Source organism: Vicugna pacos, chromosome 15 (genome assembly GCF_048564905.1).
Source record: "Vicugna pacos chromosome 15, VicPac4, whole genome shotgun sequence".
Lineage (NCBI taxonomy): Eukaryota > Metazoa > Chordata > Mammalia > Artiodactyla > Camelidae > Vicugna > Vicugna pacos.
In genome coordinates, this window is record NC_133001.1 from 33,099,328 (window position 1) to 33,120,115 (window position 20,788).

At 44.0% G+C, this 20,788-nt stretch overlaps 1 protein-coding gene across 11 annotated transcripts in view; it reads left to right on the forward strand.

Moving 5' to 3' along the window:
- SLC8A1 (solute carrier family 8 member A1) overlaps window positions 1–20,788 on the forward strand; it is a 400,221-nt gene that overhangs the window by 330,878 nt on the left and 48,555 nt on the right. For all 11 annotated transcript variants that reach the window (XM_072937825.1, XM_072937831.1, XM_072937829.1 and 8 more), the window contains one exon: window positions 18,203–18,478. In XM_072937825.1, the coding sequence (XP_072793926.1) occupies window positions 18,203–18,478 (276 nt within the window). The remainder of the gene's footprint in view (window positions 1–18,202; window positions 18,479–20,788) is intronic.

Below are 20,788 nucleotides of genomic sequence, written 5' to 3' on the forward strand. Positions count from 1 at the left end.
GCAAACATTAGCTGGCAAAGAGAGCCAGGATGCCAATGCCAATTCCACAGCCACCACAGCATTGCTCTTCCCAGCAGCCTTGGGCTGGTGAAGTGAAGGACAGCGGGATTGCAAGCCTGGCTTTACAGTCAGATGCGGGTTTGTGTCCCAGACCAGCAAAAACTCTCTGTATGACTCTAGGCACAGCTAAATCTGGTTCCCTCATGTGTAAAGTGGAGATCACTGCTTCTTACTCAGGGGGTTGCTCTAAGCATTAATCAAGGCAGCTCATATTTTCATGAGGACTGTCTGTGCATTTGGAAACCACGGCTGGTTGTCCGGGAGGCAAATCATCTTAAATATTCTACAATAATATATGACCAAATTTTGTGGAAATGTAGTCAAGTCAGTTTAATTACTAGAAAGGCGAAGTGATGAAAAACCCTGGTTGACCTTTTTAGTTTGTAGTATTACCCATGCTGTTTTATAGATAAGAAAACTGAGATTCAGAGAAACAATGTAACTTGCTCAAGAAGCCGAAGCTGGTAAATGTTAGTGCTGGGGTGCCAGTCAGCCTGGGGTTCTCTCCTGTGTGAGGAGTGCGCAGAGCTGCTATGCCTGAGACCTGGGGGCACACCCACACTGCACACACGCACACAGAACACCTGTCTACACAGACACACAGGTGCACACAGCCATGCATGTGTGTGTGCAAACATATGAACACATGAACACACAGAGACACACATACACAAACATGTGTGCATACACACAGATCCACAGAAAAAGGACAGGCCCTTTACATAGCTTGTATGTTTATTCATTTGGATAATTGAGCTGCAGGTTGAAATATGAAGGGTTTTTTCCCTTAGTGTTTGTTAAATCTCCTTAAGGCCAGTTCAGATTTCCTTAAGGGAAGATGCCAGCCAATTGCCTAAAGACCAGAGGGAAGTGTTTGTTTTCCTAGGTGCATCTGTAGCCTTCTCCTACCTCGTAGCTTGTGACGTGCTGTCCAGAAAGTCAACACACTGCCCTCCCTTTTACCTGATCATTTAAAACATCCAGCACTAAGGCTTTTTCTCCAGTTCTTTTACTTTTGACATCAATTTTGCATATCTGGCGTGGTATCCATTGGCATTCTCATATTGAAGGAACAAGAAAAAGTGGCCCCCAAAAAGCTTTTTTGTAGTCTTGATTCTGTCTCCTATAACTGTAAAACCTTGACAAAGTATTGAATATTTCTGAATTTGATTTTCCCACCAGTAGGACTGAGAGAGTAGGACTCGGTGGGCTCTAAGATAGCAACCAGTAGAGAAATTTGGGGGTGCTGTCGATGTCTGTCATAGTTCTACAGGGTCCCCGGTGACACTTGATTTTGGCAATGGAAAAGGATACTCTGACCCGCTACCCGGCTTGCTTATATTAAATATTCAGCACAACAGCAGCACACAGTTCACATCTATTCTCCTAGAAGGAAAGGGATGTGAGGATAGTCTTTCACTGGGAAAGAAGAAACGAAGGGAGATGATGATTCCAGTGTTCTTACTTTTCTTCCTGCTCAGTAATTGGGGCTCAGAAGCGTTGGGGAGTCCTCTACGGTAGAAGGGCAGACATTCAGCAGGAGGCCAGGCTCTTGGATGTGGCTGGTCTGTCCACACTCCCTGCACTTCACAGTAAATGACAGTCAGAGACAGGTGTCAGCTAAATTAAGAGGTGGAGGGGGCATGGGTCTACCAACCCAGTGTGGAGACTAGTTCAGTTTGGGGGACCCTTCTGTTGTCAGCCCTTCATCCATGCATGCTCTATGGAGTAATAAGTGCTCTCAACTAAATTGAATTGTTTAGTACAAAAACTGTCCCCTCAGTGGTGCCCCTGGACAACAATTCACTTGACAATCCTGTCAACCAGATGACTGAGCCACTCCCTAAGTCCTAAATAATAAATAATAAAAATGGTACCTCAAACGAGTCTCAAGGGATTGCCATGCCATCTGGTCTAAGCAGGAATCTTTCTAGCATCTCCTCTATTATTGAACATCATTACTGTGGAGACATTCTCATTAGTTAATGTGTTAACCCTGGGTCATATGAAAACCCCACTTAAACAGTTGAAAAAAAAAAGTCCTGCTAGGTCAGTTTTGACCCAGTCTCAGTGTGACTGAGACAATTGGGGAAAAAAATGGGGGGGGGGGGCTGTGACTTTTCATTTTACCCAGTTTCTTGTGTGGCTATAAAGATTCTTAATTATCCTTTATCTAAAAATATAAGCTGACTGAGGTTCATGAAAAAAGATGCAATTTCTAGGAGAGAGTGCAGCTCAGTGGTAGAGCATGTGCTTAGCATGCCCGAGGTCCTGGGTTCAACCCCAGCACCTCTATTAAAATAAATAAATAAATAAACCTAATTACCTCTCTCTCCCTCAAAAAAAATTGAAAAAAAACAAAACAAACAAAAACAAACAAACAAAAGATTCAGTTTCATGAGAAATGGTAGGTACCACTGCCTTTAAGGAAGTTGGTCAAAAAACTATATATGAAATTTTGGCCCGCTTTCTACTTAAATCATGTTACCATTTATTGCCCATCTACTATGTCAATGAAAATAATCAATGAACAATCTATAATGAGAATAGAAAAGAGTTTTATTTGAGCCAAACTGAAGACTATAGCCCAAAAGATAGCTTCCCAGGTTACTCTCTGAAACTGCTCTGGAGAAGCATGGTTTTCAGCACAGTTTTATATCTTGTCACACCAAGAACATTGAACAAGTCAGAGATACATTTCTTCAAGGTTTAAAAAAAAAAAACAACAAAAAACCCAGCAGGTACACCAGTCAGTATGGCCTTGGCACCTGGGAAGGGAGTCTTATCATCAAAGGAGGACCAGTATTGGCATCCAGGAAGGGAGGCATTTAATTTTTATTTTTAATATGGATGTTCTTTACTTCCAGTCATTTGGCCCTTTTCATTAATAACTAAAGCAGATGTACAATGTATGTCTGATAGGGGCCACAAACAAGCTGTTCCAGTTAGCACAAAATTCAAGTTAACTCATGTTTGTGTAAGCCAGAGTGACTCCCCATACCTCAAGATATGGAAAGATATTCATTTATCAACTACATTCCTCATAGCTATATCCTAAGGTAAGTATTTCTTGTCCTACATTTACAGTGGAGAATCCTGAGCCCTCGAGTGGTTACATAACATGTTTAATTATGGTCACCCAGTAGCAAGGGGCCAGTTAGAATATGAAATCCCATCTTTGTGCATCCAAAGCCTGTGAGCTTTTAGCATGACTCTAGGTGTCCCTTCTACAAGTTTAATTCAGGTCTTAAGTGGTCAGATTTCAGATGAATTAATGCAGGACAAAAGGGACCAAGTTGATGAGTCTTCTGCTCTCAGCTACACGTGGTTTAGTTAAGGGTTTGGAAATAAGTATGCAAGCATTGGACAGAGGTGTAGAAGGACCAGAAAGAATACCAATTGTGGGAAGAGGACAGGAACAGTCACTGCATCTTTTACGAAGTCTAAGTTTAATCCCATCATGAAGAACCTAGAGGGACTTCCAGAGTCTTTTCGTGATCTTGGAATTGTATTTATATCTGCTGCCAGGAATTACATCAGGTCTTCTGAAACAAAACAGAATCAATGCCCATCATTTTCTCTGAGCTCCTGATGTTTCCCTGTGGTATGATTAGTTCTTCAGGTAGGTTTTTCATGCTTAGAATCACTGGCACCCTTGAACTAATAGGAATAGCAATTATTTTAAACTCTAACAGGAGATGTGAGCAACGCTGCTGGCATCCAACTTAGCTTTCATTCCTTTTCCCAAAATACAGCTGAAATATTCACATTCTTTGAGATAGAGAGTGCATATAACATGGATGAGAAATCAAACTTTTAACTGTAAAAAAATTATATGTTGGCGGCTTTTATCTTCTCTGGAGACTTAAATTCACATGGTCAAAGAGCCACCAACCAGGTGTGTAGCTCCAGACAAGGCCTCTGACCTCACCTGTGAAATTAGGGCATTGGAATGAGTGACCTCTAGTTTTGGAATATGGAAATACTAACGGGGTGGCTGAAGGACACTTCATTTTCAGCAATAAATGTTAGCTTGCTTTCTTTCCATGGCACTTTATTGGAAATTTAAGCCTCTGGCTTTAATCAAATGGAGTATCTGCTTTAGAGTACATGTTAAATACATTGGGTCATCACATCAACTTGGCCAAAGCTCATTTAAGACATTTAATGCCTAAGACACACTGTCTAATGGTCACATTAAATTCAGTAGCTGCTCTTCCTTGCTTTGAATTAGGTATCAGAAAAATAAACCTTCTTTAACTTTTTATCAGGGGCCCTATCAAAACCGCCCTCACAGGATTATAAATAAAATATAATTTAAATTTTTCCCTTTAAAGTATAATATTTGAAAAGTAGTTTTATCTTAGAGTTGCAGTTATTATTCACAATGTCACTTACTGTATTTAAAGAAAAAATGATAGATTCCTACTTGAAAGTTTAAAGAAAAGAAGCTTTTTTTTTAGCAAATTAATTTTTAATTCAGTGTTTTCTCATTTGTTTTGGCCATCAGAAAGGTTAGTCATTTTTTTGGTCCAAGTATTCAGAATTCACTCAACTCACATATCTGAACGTGTCCTTTCTTTCTGCTTTCTTCAGACATTTTTTGGGTCCCATTTTATCTTAAAGTATTTTATTTTTATTATTAGGTACAAATCTGCTCAAGTCCTTTCAGAAGTAGAAAAAGTCTAAATTGAAATTTTTTTTTTTTAACAACAGCAAATCTGTCCTATTCTCCACTGTTTCTCTAGCATCTAGGACAGTGTTTGGCAATGAAATTATCTGTTAAATAAAGAATGAGTGAATTTAGGTGGGAATCAATGTTTTCCAGTCTACGTGTAAATGGATTGAAGACCTGTTGTCACTACATCATACTGTCATGTCTGATCTAGAAAAAATCTATATAAACACACACATATGCCACATTTCTAGTTGTTTCAGGCATATCTAATTCATATGTAATAGATGCATATACTCAGAACATACAGATATACCTAACATGTAACATATGCATGTAACATATTTGCATATGCAAATTAGATACACAAATCCACATTTTCTATTTGTCTTAGTGGGATTTTAGTGGTTTTGGGCTGGTAATCATGATCCTACTTGAGAAAGAGGAAAAGCAGAGGTCATGAGTAACCAGGAGGATGACAGTTAAGTTCCAGAAACTATTGATGGGAGATGTTCTAGGGCCATATTGACAGGGAGGCAAAGCAAAGCTAGGATACCTGGCAACTTAAAAATGCCAGTGGTAGCAGGATAAAATGTTGAATCAGGAAGCTTCAGTGTCAGAAAGAGGCAGACCAGCCACCCAGGGCTGGGAGTACAAGGAGGCGGGAGGAACAAGCAATTACTTTCTGGCCCTTGGATATACTTTAGCTAATATTTCTGAACAGAATATTGGCTTGTCAGGCTGTTTTTTTCTCTGAAATTGCTTATTATGAAATCTTGGGGAAAACACCGTGCTAAAGGGCTCTGGAATGATTCAGCACTCTTATTTGTAAGCCTGAAGTCACGTCCTTAATGCAGCTTTTGTCTGGAGAAGCAGTGGCTCAGCTTTGCAAACAATGCGCCATCCCTAGATCTAGTGGCTCTTTTGTCGGCATCCGCTACTGTGATGTGAATACAGTTTAGTTGTTGCTTACAAATCAATGCACGAGGCATGGGGGGTTTCATCCCCAGCCAGGAGCCTTTGTGCACTGCTCTCAGTGGGAAGACATTGCAGCATCATCCGAAGAGGTGGAAGCAGAGCCAACAGCCCCCAGCACACGCGCGTGCGCGCACACACACACACACACAGCCCCCAAAGCCAGAGGAGCCTCATGAAAGTGACTTGCAGCATTAATTCTTGCTGTTCACAGCCTGCCCTCTTGATAAAGACCTTGTCATTCTGACACCCTCAATCAAAGCCACTTGCCTGAACTGACAGGCTTTGACACAGCCCCCCAGCCCGTGCATCTTTCCTGCCCTGCCTGTTTCTGCTCACGTCCGGCTGTGTGTTGTGTCTTCTGTCCTGAGACAGCATCTTAGACCAGAATCCTGGTATGGATCTCAAAGGGAGTTTACTGATCAGCCAGTCTGACTTCCCCTTTTTGTGATAAATAAGAAGCTGAGACCAGAGAGGGAAATAATTTCATCCACAGTCACACAGGGCCTGTTTTAGAATTCAAGGTTCTCACTACCACCCAGCCTTGCTCTCATTCTTCTTCCTAAGTTGACATTTATGGAACCAGCGCCTTAGCCCTTATTCTAAGCCTATCCCCTGATGTCACCTAAGGGCCTCTGGGTTTCTTGATGCTTCAGGATTAAGGAAAGCAAAGACCCAAACTTCTTGAACTGACAGTTTAGCAGCATTCAGTGAAGTGAATGGCCCCACCTTGGTGAATAGTTGTTTTGTGTTCACACCAGCCTCCAGGCAACCCTGTGCAGGAGGTTGTCTGCGAACCTGTTTATGAGATGGGGACATAGGAAATAGAACTGGGATTCACACTGACCCAGAGGTGCTGATTCCAAGGCCAGTCTTCCTTCCATCTTGTCACCCCTGTGCATCCTGGAATTTAATGCCATTCGGCCACACATTTACTTCTGTTCCTCCCACTGTGCTCTCACTGTCTCCTTGGCATGGAAGGTTTTCCCTTCACGTCTGGGGGGGGTTCATCATTAAGGTTTCAGGTCATCTTCTCAGAGGAGTTTGGGGTTTTTTTGCCTACTTCCTTTTTTTAAAAAAATTTTATTTTTATTTTTTTAGGTACTGGGGATTGAACCCAGGGCTTCACAAATGCTAAGCACATGCTCTACCACTAAGCTTTTTTCTCCCCTCAGCTCAGATGAGTTCCTTAACAGCCCAGTCACTTTTTATTATATTACCTGACTTCATTGTCTTCATAGCCCAAATAAACATCTGAAATTATCATATTTGTGCATTTGTTCTACTTGATTTCTTAGCAGTCTCCTCTTGCCTCTTGTTTTATGCGTCCTCTTTGTCTACATTTCCAGTGCCTAGAACTGACCCTGATATATAAATTATGAATGAATACTCACTGGAGACACCAATGACACAAAGTCACTCTTTCAACCACCACACTCCCCTGGAAGATTTACTAGTGATACTGGTTCGGGTTAGGGGTTCAGCCTAGGCTTGTGGTATAAAACAGTGACCTGAAAGACTTGGAGGGTTCAGGCCTATAAACTTAACAGCGTTTGCTCCATGTCTTAACCAAGTAAGGGAAACAGCCCACAGACACTGATAATTATAGAGGAAGGGATATTTTTTTCAAGATAGTTTATATTGAAGAAAAGCACCACAACAGCTCCATTCCAGGGTGATTATTTACAAGAGATGAAGAAGCCACTGGCAGACAGACAGATTTGATTATCAACACCCACCTTAGCCAGCCTGCCCTCTAAAGTGCGCATGTGCAAGGAGGGGATGCGAGGCCCCATCTGAATTCTACTTACGAGCTAATCCTAGTGTCCAAAACGGGCTTTACTACCCAGAAGGTTCTAGCTTCTCTTAAAGAGTCTCATTTATCTTTTCAGCAATATCAGTTGTTACCGAACGCAAGTGACACACAGTGAGGCCAGAAAATACCTAAACGTCGGAGTCTGGAGCAGAGAAAGGTTTATTACTGGGCCAAGCAAGACCAGGTGGCTCGTGCCCAAATCCCCCTCCCACCCAACTCCTCAGAGGGTTTCAGCTGAGAATTTTTAAAGGCCAGCTGGTGGAGGGGCATCGCAGGGTGTGTGATTAGCTGTGCACAATTCTCTGATTGGTTGCTGGTGTTCAACTTCAGTGCCAGGAGGTCCGGGGGCTATGTGCTCATGATAGTCAAGTAGTTAATTTCTTCCATTTGGTGGTGATTTTTAGCATTTGAAAAACTCAGGAAATATGCATGAGATACTATTATCTGGGTACTTCAGAGAGGAGCTACAGCAGAGGATATGGGAGAGGGGTCTGTCCCAGGGAGGCCCTTTAGAGTCCCGCTCAGTTACACAAAACGATAGTTGTCGCTAGCCTCTGTTTCCAGGAGAAGAAATGAGGTGCCCCAGAACATGGAAGTCGTCGAAGCCTCTTTGCTGTCAGTGCAGGGCCCTAGTTACTGGGATCTCATGGAAAATCACAACAGAGAAGGGAACAGCGACAAGCAGATGAGGGAACCCTGAGTGATGGTGTGAACCGAGGCCATGGTGAGAATCTTAAGATACTTAGCTTTCATCAGCACTTGGCTGGCAGATCAACTCACAGACCCCCTGATCAGAAGAAAGTCCCTTCAGGTGATCCTGAGACCAGGAAAGCAGTCACAGAGGAGGGGAGTTGCCATTGCTGAAGACCTAGCCAAAGTCCTTCTGTTCCCCCCAAAAGTAAAGACCCCAGTTCTTGCCATACCCAAAAGATAAGTTTGTAGTCGGGAGATGGTGTATTGCGTAGTGAAAGATTTTTAAAGATTTATTTAAAAAAGGAAAAGTACACCTCCAAGAATGGGAGGCAGGCTGATCCGAGGGAGGAAGAGCGGCGGGTTTTGTCTCCCCTTTCTCTTCACCCTCGCTTAGGGGTGGTCTCTTGATTGATTGACGGCTACTTTTCCTGGACTGCCTAGTCATGTTTGTGCATGTCCTTACCCATGATGTACACAGAAAACCCATGGGGACCCCTAAACTGCAATGTTAATTGTAATATGGTGAACATTAGGTTGTGTCCCGTTAAGTCCTCTCTGCTGCCATGCAGTGTGGCTGTCGGTTTCTAACAGGTTTCTTGCTGGCACTCGTTTAGTAGAAGGAAATTCCCTTTATGCTGGAGGCGGGCATAATGCCATCTTCCGGACCAACCTCCCTCTCCTCCACCTGTCTGCCCGGTGCCCCCACTTACCTAACTACCTAATGTATCCACTTTGCTACACAGAGAGATAGAGATGTTTGCCCCAGCATGAAGAGAACCCCACTTTCCAACAGGACCGATACAGACTGCGGGTAGAGGACTTTCCCAAAGATTAAAAGCAAACCAGATTCTTTAGGAAGAAGAAAGGAAGCAGAGCCATCCATTCATTCCCTCAGAGAACATTCAGTATTTTATACATGATACCACATGCAGGGGGTTACTTGAAGGAGGGCAATGATTTCCCAATTACACTTTTCATAAAGCCATGCCAGATGAGCTTCGATTCTGTCTGAATGGATTTTTGCTGGACCAGCCACAGAGATATTTCTCTCTGGAAACAATGGCTCAAATAATTGCAGGAAAGTGGTGGACAGACCTTAAATCTCATAAGCAAGTCACTTAAACTCTGAGCCTTGTTTTCTTCATCTTTAAAGTGGAGAACATAATGCCTACTTTACCAGGTTGCTGGGAGACTAAGTGTAATATCTGTGTGGACCCCTGTGCATGCGGGTAGCCACTTAATGAGTGAATCTGAGTTAATAGCTTAATCACAGCAGCATCGCAGAATCCAGACCTTCTTAACGCTCCTCTGCATGTGGGGCAGCCTTTGAGACGTATCTGCCCTTTTTATGAATTTCAACATTTTCCTGGGACATAATATTGATTTTTGTTGTTGTTGAAAATTACAGGGTTATTGCTGCCTGAGCAGTTCCTCCCAGGCTGAGCCTCCCACACTCCAGGCGGCTCGCTCAGACACAGCTGCTGATATTTACAAAGTGTTATCAGAGCCCTCGGGCCAGCCTTAGAATCTGGCGTGCCCACAGACTACCCACTTTAACTAACCCATCTAAACTCGCAGGAGGCATCTACACTTGCTGAGTATCACATCTCCTTGTTGAAGGTTTATTTCTTAGGTGCTCAAGTCTGCAGACAATATGCTCCTCTGTTGCAGGAGCGTGGAATTCTGTTAATCCTCCAATCAATGAAGAGTAAGAGGACACTCTGAATTTCAAGATTCTCAGCCTGACTTTGGAGTTATTTTCCAAAAACACAGCTTGGGGCAAAACCACATGCGGCTAATTATGTCCTCCTACAATCACTTAGGGACTCTCAGTTCACAGAGAGGACCTCTTAAAAGAGAGAGAGAGAGGCTCAGCGGTCCATGTTCAGCTTTAAACTCATTTAGAGTTAGCACTTCTTCGTGGATCCGTTTTTCATTTTGACTGTGGCTACATTTGCTGAGAAATACTTCTGTCATGTTAGATATTTCTTGTGCTGTGTTAACCATCCTAACAAAGTCCATAATGGCCTAAACTGGTAAGCATTCTGTTCACAGTGGAAAATTTCACCCAGGGGTTTATTTGCTTCAGACAGGGTTGAAAATTGTTTATGGAGAGTGAGTTGCCTTCTAGCATCCCGTTCAGGATTGTCACACATCACCTGTCTGCAGCCCCCCAGGCAAGGGCTGGGAGTAGCACTGGTCCTGTGGGGCAGAATGGCCCACAGCTCTCTCTGGCTTGGGAGTAGATGGTGGTGGTGGGGGGGCAGTAGGGCTTATATAGATGTCCTCTGCATCTGAGAACAGGCTAGCCGTTCAAGTCACAAATCTATAGCAATCTTGAGCTCCAAGGCATCTCTCCAAGGAAACAGAGTGAAAGATAGAGGTCGGTCAAGTCTCTGGAGTAAATGACATACTCCCAGCGCTGGGTGCCTAAGCACCGTGGATGCTGGGCGTGGGGTCTCCACACCAATTCTGATCCCCACAAGCCAGTGGAGAAGGGCCTCTCAATGTCCCACCAGGCTTGCTCTCAGCCTTGGGCTGCAGGGACGAGGGCAGTAAGACTGGAGACCAGCAGCAGGGCTTATGCCTTCCCCAAGGCAGCTAGCCCCACCCAGGGGCTTTTTCATAGTCCAGATACATTTTGAGGAAGGTTTCAAGAGTGACAGTTCTCAGGAAGAGCTAGTATGATGTCAAGATACAGGTTTTCTCATGACCAAGTTTTACATGGACTGAAAAGATAGTAAGTCATCACTTCTTTTAAGGAGCCTATTACAGATAGATAAAAGATTGTACTGTTGTGTTCCCAAAACTCAGTTATCCTAGTGTGGGAAATGGAAGACATGACCTGGAAACAGCATTGGAGCAGTGAATTGTTGGTGTTGGTTTACTCTATGTGTGGTAGCGTATAGTGTGGCTACCAGACGCCCAGTGTGCCCTCTAATGAAGGTTCATGTGCCCGGAAGGAGGATGGTGAAAGAGCTTCCCCAGGTGGGGCAGGCATGTAAGAGCCTCTTGGAGTTGCATTCAGCTGTAGGCTCTATATTCTTAAAAGGAAGGACATGACTAAGAGTGCTCAGAGGAACATGGCCAGCCTGAATTTGGAGCAAGGACTGAGGGTGAAATAGAGTAGCCAGCTTCAGGTGCACAGGACTGGACTTACTCCATATGGTTTAAGGGATGGGACCCAGTTAAGTGAACAGACCTAACAGCCCAAGCTCACAGCCAGAGCTGTTAAAATGTGGACGGTGAGACTATGGACTCCCTAATGGCTGGGACTCTCACATATGGCATGAGTGACTGTTTGGCAGAGACATTTTAAAGGAGTTCACGTTAACCAGGGAGTTGACCTTGGCGGCTCTGAAGCCCTCCCAGTGCTTTCAGTTCAGGTATTTTTCTAATGCCTGCATGTTTCACTTGATAGAAGCCAAGGTCTGTGTTCTTCCCCTGTGCTTTGGCAACTCACAGATCTAGAAATTTGAGTAAATTGTGTTTTGAGATCTCTCTTGATAAGGAATCATCTTGCAATATACTTGCAAGAAAAGTTGCTGACATCTTCTACTCTGCATCAGAGAAGATGTAAGTACTTCCCAATCACCAGGTTATAGGGAAATGTTTATAGCCCTTCTCTGGAATCTGGAACAAGAGGTAAATTCTCATTTGGGAATGAATCTTTAGGTTACTGAATTTAGTGGCGTATAGAAACCATGAAGGGTAGGAAGAGATGAATATGTGTTGTCTCATTAGAAATAAGATACAAACGTGTAAAATAGGAAAGAAGGAAATAAGAAGTTTTAGATCATTAAATGAGCAAGACAGTAAAAGCCACTGGGTTTAACTCAAGTTCTTAGATCACACACACACAGATACAAGAAAATAAGAGAACAAAAATTCATCAATTGAATCAGAGTTCTTGGTTTGTTCTCTTAATATTAGAAGGGGCAAATTAGCTGATTGCCAAGGTTTCTTTTGTTTTAAGCATTTAATAATTCTGTAAGAACCTTTGAATGAGAGAAATGGAAATATACAACAGAAAAGTAGAACCAGGAGCTGGAGAAAGAGCATTATGACTGACTCTGCCAAAAACATATCATATCTAGAAAATAAGCTGTACCTAGAAAATAAATGGGAACACAAACCTTACCGATGGTGCACCATCGTTTTCACATTTCTACAAAAAGGCCACACTGTATTCATATAGCACTGGGCACCGGAAGAAATCTCAAACTTTGAATCAATGTGTGGTGGATGCCACACTCAACTGCTTCAACAAGACATGATGGGAAGTAAAATGTTCCCTGGGCTGTTAGATCAAATCCCAGCTCACCCACTTACCAACTGTCAGTATTTTAGAAAGCCACTTAAATTCTCTGAACCTCACGTTCTTCGTATGTACAGTGGGATTAACGATGCCTCCCTCACAGGGTTATAGTAGGGATTAAATAAGATCCAGTATGTGAAAAAGTTTAGCTCAGTGCTTGACACTTAGTAGACACCCCATCATGTCCTCTGTCTCTCTCTCTTCCTTTCTTTTCTTAAAAGCAGGCAGCTCAGGGAAGCTGTCGTGATAATGGCTCATTCAAACAGAATATAGATTCTATGAAATCAGGATACTTGGGTTGTATTGATTTACCGCCCTTCCTTCTGACAAGGAACAATGATGGAATACGGCACTTCTGCCAGTAAAGGGGTTTGCAGTCGAACAAGGGACTTGGACTTTTCCTCCTCTGGTCCTCACCACAGCTCTGTGATGTGGGAGTTAAGACACTTACCTGACAGATGAGGAGTCGAGGCGCAGGAAGGTCAAGTGTCTTGCCCCCACACGAGCTGTCAGAGCCAGAAATTGACTTCAGTCTTCTGACTCAACTGTCCACTGCACCCCCCCCACCCCAGCCTCTATTTCTGGTTCTCAAAGTCCTCCCTGAGGCCAAACCCTGAGCGCCTTATAGGAGATAGATTGACACCTGCTTTACCTTAGATGCTGTGCTATCTTCAGGTGCCAAGCCCAGGGGCTGCCTTTCGTGGTCAATGACTCGTGCTGATGGCGCCCTCATTCTCAGGCTGCAGAGCAGGGTTCACACAAGTACTGTCATGTCAATAGTTGCAGTGGCACTCTCTCCACTATCTGCGGTTCTAACGATTTGGCTACTTTGTAGTTATATTTAGGAAGTCCAACATATATCAAGGAAACCATTTAAAAGGCCTTGGGAAGGATTAATCAAATACAGCTTGTTTGTTATCTTCCCATTAGTGAAATCTATAAAGCTGAAAAGAAGGATTTTGAGATAAGAGGATCCTTTGCTTGGGATCCTATAAAAGGAAAGTTACCAACCTGCTGTTTCTTTGCTAATGCAGAAGAGGGACTTGAAAGAATTATGTAGCATCCAGTAACCCTGAGCTGGCAAACATACAGAACCAGGAGATTACTATCATCTTTGCCATCACATAAAAGATGCTCCAGGTGTTGTTTTATTTTACTTTTTTAATGCTCCACTGCTCTTTGCAAGGAGCAGACTTAAATATAGTCCAGATGGTGATGGATGAACATAATATTTCTTTGTCCTTCTCTAAGACAGGGTAATTGTGCATCATACATGGCAGTCAGGGGTCATTTTTAATATTTAAATGACAACTGAGTTGGAGATTAAAATTTATAAGGAGCAGTGTAATCCCAGGGAAAATGATAGGAAGCCACTTCGACTTTCAAATGCAGTAAAAACAGATGGGCCTCCCCATCCAGACTTAAGCGTTAAAATATTTAAGATTCCTTGTAATGTTGGAAGCCCACAGAAGGAAATCTCTCTGTCTCTCTCTCTCACACACACACACATACACTTATTTTGCATTGCACACTTATAGATCATAAAGTGAATTCCAGAGGGCAGTATTAGATTTTGTTTCTAAAAGCCTAGAATGTCACCTTAGGACCCAGCATCTTGACTGAGCAATGAAATAATGATGGGGAAACACGGTAACAATCCTAAGCGGAGGAAAATAATAGCTACCATGATCATCATTACCCAGAAGTACCCTCAGACACTTTGCAAAGATGATCTAATTATTCCCCTGCACATCCCTCATTATTATTTTCATCTCGAAGACAAATATAATATCTACTCTCAAATCATAAATGTCATTTCTCCTGAGAATCTTCATTGTTTTCTTGTTCATCTTCACAACGTGAGACTTAGACACCCCAAATTAAGTAATTTTGTAGGGTTAGAGGCAGCATAGTCTGTGTTTCTATAAATGATTGATTAAAATTCAGTGTTTCCCAAACTGCTTTAATCATACCCCCAGCGAAATTAGAAAATGTTTACAAATATAGAAGTGTTGAAGGATGAGACACAAAATAAATATAACTAGAAAGTCTAGTGCTTTTTCTGAGCTTGCCTGGGGGACAAGCAGCCCCCTGTTGGAGCGGGGAGGAAAGGAAGCAGAGAAAGAATGAACATGGCCTTCTTCCAACACCCCTCCAATAAGCCCGGACACCTGCAGCCTTCACAGTGAGTTCTACCCGGAGCTCCAGTGGAGACGGAGAGGGAAGTGGGAAGAAAAGTGGAAGAAGTGAGACTGTGGGTCAAATCCATTTCAGCTGCTTTCACTAACCAAGGTCATTTTAAGATTTGCTTGGCCTCCAAGTAGCTTAAACAATAAGATGTTTGCCGGAGTTATTTAAGGAACTTGGAGTCAGCTGTGCCCAGTCGGGGCTGAGCTGGTTAAGACGGGATAGGACGACCAGCCCTCCAACTGGGCATGCGCGAGCCGGCGCTTGCTGACCTCTCCAACGTGCAGGGGCGGGCGTAGCTTAGTTCGCCTGCGCAGAACCAAGATGCCCACACCTTTCTCCAATCAGCTTTCCCCACGCCACCCACGCCCCCAAGCCCCAGACCGCTCTCCTTTTTTGTTATCTCAGAAACACCCAGGGCCCCTTGCTCTCAGGAGGCAGGTTTGAGATTTGTTTTCCTGTCTCCTCGCTTGGCTGCTTTGCGAGTCAGCCCTCTCTTTGCCGCGGACCTTGGCATCTCAGCGTTTTGGCTTGCTGCGCTTCGGGGAAACGGGCCTGACTCGGTAGCAGAAGGAGAAAAGAAGAAATGGATAAGAAAACAAGAAAGGAGTAGGTAATAGAAACACTGCGTGGCTGTTCCTCGGTGTCAGTGCTGTGATACAGGGTGCTTCCAAAGGGGCTCTGCTGCGGTAACAAAATACCCCAGGCTGGGTCACCTAAACGGTGGAAAAGTGTTTTCTCACAGCTCTGGAGAATAGAAGTTCAAAATCAAGGTTTTCGCTCCTGAGGCCTCTTTCCTGGACTTGGGAGAAGGAAGGGCCACCTCTTTGCTGTGTCCTCACGCGGTCTTTCCTCCATGTGCACGCGTCCCTCCTGTCTCTCTGTGTCTCAATTTCTGCTCATAAGGACGCCAGTCAGATTGGATTAGGGACCACCCTAACAGCCTCATTTTCACTTACGTATCCCTTTAAAGGCCCGTCTCCAAATACAGTCACCTTCTTGGGTACTAGGGGTCAGGGTTTCAACATACGAATTTGGGGTGGAGACAATTCAGCCTATAACATGGGCGCTTTTATTTAAAACCATCTTATATTTTCAGACAAGGATGATAGTAGAAATATGTGATAACTATGCAGCATATACACTGTAGGAAATGGTTGTTAAAAGATAGACTGAGGCACAGTAAAACTTTTACTAAAGAGTTGTTTCGAGCAAACATGGATTCAAAGCGGGCAGAGCCAAACCACAAGTAGTTAAGAGCGCTCTACTGAGCTCTCTACTCTCAAAAGAGGCTTCTTTCTCATAGGAGTTGGTGGAAAACTTACTAGAGCAGATATGGGAGTGAAGCGAGGAGATTATTTGGCTCTAACTTAAGCAGTTGCCTTACTTGGGAAAGCCTCGATGGCTGTTTGTGAGGGGTTCTTCAGTCTCATCTCCTCAGATACGAGTGTGTTTATAGGAACTGACTTTGGCTTAGGTTGTGGCTTGCCTACATCGGTGACTAAGGCATTCGGGCCACCTCAGTCAAATGGGCTCCTCATTCACTTGCTTTAACGTGGCCAACGCTTTCTCACTCTAGTGAATCACCCGTGTTTCCACCCGCTGACCTGAATCAAGTCCTCTGCCTAGTTAGTTTCCACAGGTGATTCCACCCATCTGCTGGGGGCTTCCTCCCGAGAGCTTATTGGAGGCCTTCCAAAGCCTCAGAGAAGAGGTTGCTCTCTGCGCAGATCCCCAGAGTGCATGTGTGTAATAATTCTGACCAGGTCCTCATGGAAGAGCAAGCCATTGCCTCTCCTCTCGGTCTGTAAGATGACAGGTGATAAGCCCAGACACGCCATTTTGCATGTTTTCTGAGGGGCATCTTCTCTAACGCTTCCCTGCATTGAGGGTTTTCCCAGTTGTGCGCTGCACCAGATGGCCTCACCACGGAGCGTCTCGTGAGGAGTAGGCAGGTTTGCCCCAGCATGGGGGCATCTCAGCTCCCCTGCTGCCAGCAACATGAGGTGGAGGAAGTGGATTCCTGGGGACAAGGTTGGGGCAGGTGGTGGTGGTGAACCAATTCTCAAGGAGAAGTTCTTTCCAAAATGGCGAAAAAACACATAAATAGGTATTAGCCACCACTGCAAGAGGAGTTGACATTCACTGCCCGAATTTTAAAATCTGTGAATGGTGATTATATCACATTATAAATGAAGCCTCCGTTTATTATTACTGATGCCCTGACTCCTTTAAATGGTTAACTTTGTACATTTCTTTGTGCATTGATGGTATGACATAATCGGCAAAATTGTGATATATGTGTACATGTTATGTAATTAAGTAGTTTTTATGAAGCCAGTGGAAATTCATGCATGCATGCATTTACTTAGCCAGCTTACCGCACATGCTGGAGATGAGACCAAACACTAAGGACACAACAGTGAACAAATTGCTGCCCTTGATGAGCTCACAATCAAGTGGAGAAGAAAGGAAAGTGAATAGGCACAGTCTGGAGACTGGTTCTCACACTGAGTGTGCACGAGGCTCTCCTGGAGGGCTTGTGCAAACACAGGTTGAAAGCCACCTCCCACCCGCCCCCACTCCCTAGTTTGATTCAGAAGGGGTCAGGAGTTTGCACTTCTAACAAGCTCCCTGGTGCTGCTGCTGCTACTCAGGGACCACACCTGGAGAAGCACTGATCCAGTGTTACAGGTGTTGTGGGGGTTATGGAAGCTCTGAGAAGTTCCCCACATGGCTGGGGGTGGTGGGGAGGAGAGGGGAGGGGAATCAGGGAAAGTTTCACAAAGGAAATGATTTTGAAAGGATAAGGAGGGAGAGATTATGATACACAAAGCATTTTTAGTTCTAAAGGATAAAAGGAGGAGAAAGTACATATAGTTTACAAAAAAAAAAAGCAAATAATTCCATTCGGCTAGGATGAAATTTGAGTTTGAAGCAGTTGTAGGAGATGAAGCTGGAGAAATATGCAGAGCCCAGAGCTGTGGCTGAGGGTGTGTTTGAATGTGGTCCTACACGGGAGCATATCACCACGAATCCCCAGAGCCAGACTCCAAACTGCAAGGAAAGAATCCTGGTAGAAGAATTGTCACAGGTACCTTTCATCAAGAAAGGCTTCTTCCTGAGCCTGGCACACGACTTTCCTGCTTTTTGGAAGAAATCTTTTTCAGTTCTCTGAAATGATAACCCTCCCAGAGGGCATGTGGGGGTAGAAAGTGTGTGTTGATTGCATATAACTGGAACTGGTTGGAGCTTAAGTTTTTGCTATTGATCCACGAGCTGCCTAGGGGGCGTGTGTATATAATTAATTATTATAATAATAATTAACTGGTTGGTTATGATTGACTCTTGGAATGCTCCAAGCTTCACCATCTCTCAGGGGAGAGGGGTGACAACCTAGGAGGAGGGAGAGGGAGAGAGGAAGACCCCAATGGCATAGCACAGGTTGTGATGAAGTGTCCCCCATTCCTTTCTCTAGGGGAAGACGACGATGATGATGAATGTGGGGAGGAGAAGCTGCCCTCCTGTTTCGATTACGTGATGCACTTTCTGACTGTGTTCTGGAAGGTCCTCTTTGCCTTCGTCCCCCCTACTGAATACTGGAATGGCTGGGCATGTTTCATCGTCTCCATCCTCATGATTGGCATACTGACCGCTTTCATTGGAGACCTGGCTTCCCACTTCGGCTGCACCATCGGCCTGAAGGATTCCGTGACCGCGGTGGTGTTCGTCGCACTTGGAACCTCAGTGCCAGGTAGGGGATGCGTTCATACATGATACTCCCACCCCCCATCCCCAGAAGCATAAGCTCATTTGCCTTCCTGACCTTTTTCTGTTCCTGCAATTCCAAGGGCTGTGATGACAAACCAGGCGTATGAAAGACAAAACCCCAGAGCTATAGATAATGTCACTGCCAGAACATTGTCCTGGCATTTCTCAAGGTTACGAAGCTGGTCAGTATGATCATGATGACAGGAAAGCATTTCCAGAGGGACTGCCCGCCTGCGTGGAGGGAGAGGATGGATTTGATGGATAGATTAATGGGTCAGTTTTCCATTACAGTTAGAACTTCCAAAAACACAACTATAGAATCCTCTTCAAGAACACAGTTTCTGTCTTTTATGTATTTAGTGAAGTTTGGATGATGACCATGAAACTCTATTGGGTAACTAAGATAAATACTTAAGACTTAATGCAATATTCTCTTGCCTCAAACATGAACGGGGGTAAATAAAAAGTAGACATGGATCAGAACAGGGAAAAAGTCATCCTGATCAAAGTGAGCAGGAGGAGTGGATGACCCTGCCTGCCTTCCTATAAGCTAAATTTTTCTTCCCACCTACAACTGGAGCTCACTAGGTTAACTGGCTCTTCCGAGTAAAGATCTCCTCCTCCTGATTGTAACATTGACAGTGGTAACTGTCAAACTTTGGTGGGCATCGGCATTACCTGGGAGCTTGTTTTTCAAAATGCAAATGCCCAAGACCCACCACCAACCTATGGAATCAAAAGATCTAAAGGAAGGGCCCAGGAACGTGTGTTAAGCTCACAGGTAATGCTGGTGCACATCAGAGCTTACTGTGACGGAAGCTCTGGACCTACTCCCCAGCACGAGTTGACATCTTGACAGATGGATAGTCTCAGCTTAGAGCAACGAGACTCCGATCTCTACCAACAGAAGGTCAACGCCCAGGGTTGCAGTGGGCTTGGGAAAAGGTGAGACTTAAGGGAAATAGAGCCCTGCTGATGGCGCCATCCACTTAATACGATGTGATTTCTACTAGCATTTACCATGGTTGGCAACCTGGCTTTTGGTTTTTGAGTCTGAAAACAAGCACATTTTAAATCATCAATATCTCTTCACTGGAATTCATTCTCCACTCAAGATATTTATCCTCTCAGTGACTAGGGATGTTACTTAATTTCTCTGAGCCTTGGTTTCTCCGTTTGTGAAATAGGGATAACCAGACTTGCAGAATACTGGTCAGGGTTGGAGACAACACCCTTAAATTATCTACCTAGTAAAGCATCTGGGGGGACGTAGCAGATTCAGTAAGATGGTTTTTGTGATGATGCTGAATGGCTGCAGATGACCTGACCAGTATAAATCTGGGCACCTTATCCTTGAGGAACGAGGGATGGACGAAATGTCCTGGTATAGACTGGTCAGCTGTGGCACATGGTGTTACACAACTGATGGACTGCTTGAGAGTCCTCGCCGTGTGGGTCCAACCGAGTTAATGGAGGACTGAGGGATTTAGAGAGTGTTCTTCCTCCCGCCTTAGTAGGCAGGGCTCTGTAAAGTCTTCAGTTTGACTACTGATCCTCAGGAGAGCAGACTCCCTCTCAGCCCAGCTGTGTTCCAGCAGTTCTATATTTGGTCTTGATTCTGAATTTTCTCCAAAAATGACCAGAAATGTAGCAAGCAGGAGGAAAAACTTAAAATATTCTTAAGAGGCTTTGTTTAGGAAACAAGCATAAAAGCCACAGGAACTAAGTATCACGGCTAGTCATTGCTCTTTCAGAGGTGACTACAGGAAAAGATAGTTTGGAGGGGGGGTCTACTTAAGGCTTAAGTCACTGTATCAAAAAGTGTCCCCGTGAGCATGTGCTGTTGGCCATGTGTTTTAACTCTTGAAGAGAATCTATGTAAATTATGGTAATGCAGGCAAAATTAGGTCTTATGACAGTTACTTTTAAAATTAGCCTACCTTTCTGAAAAGTCAGCAGTTGGTTCTACCAAATGCATTTCTTGCTTTAAAAGGGATTCAAAAATGCTTTTCCCTACATCAAGTCCTTGTTCCTGAAAATACTTCTTTGGCTGCTGTTTGTCTTTTCTGGACTTATTTCAACATCTCAAAACGGGCTCCTTTGTCTATATACCAATGTTATGAAATGGCTCTGTACCTCACATATTAATCAGCTCTTTTGAACAGTGTGGCAGCCAGATGATTAAGATTTTTTCCTGTAACATGGAACATGGGTTACAGTAAACCTCAGTGCTCAGAGTCATTTGTTCTGCCACATAAAACCAGCTCAACCCAGAGAGGGGCATCGAGAGGTG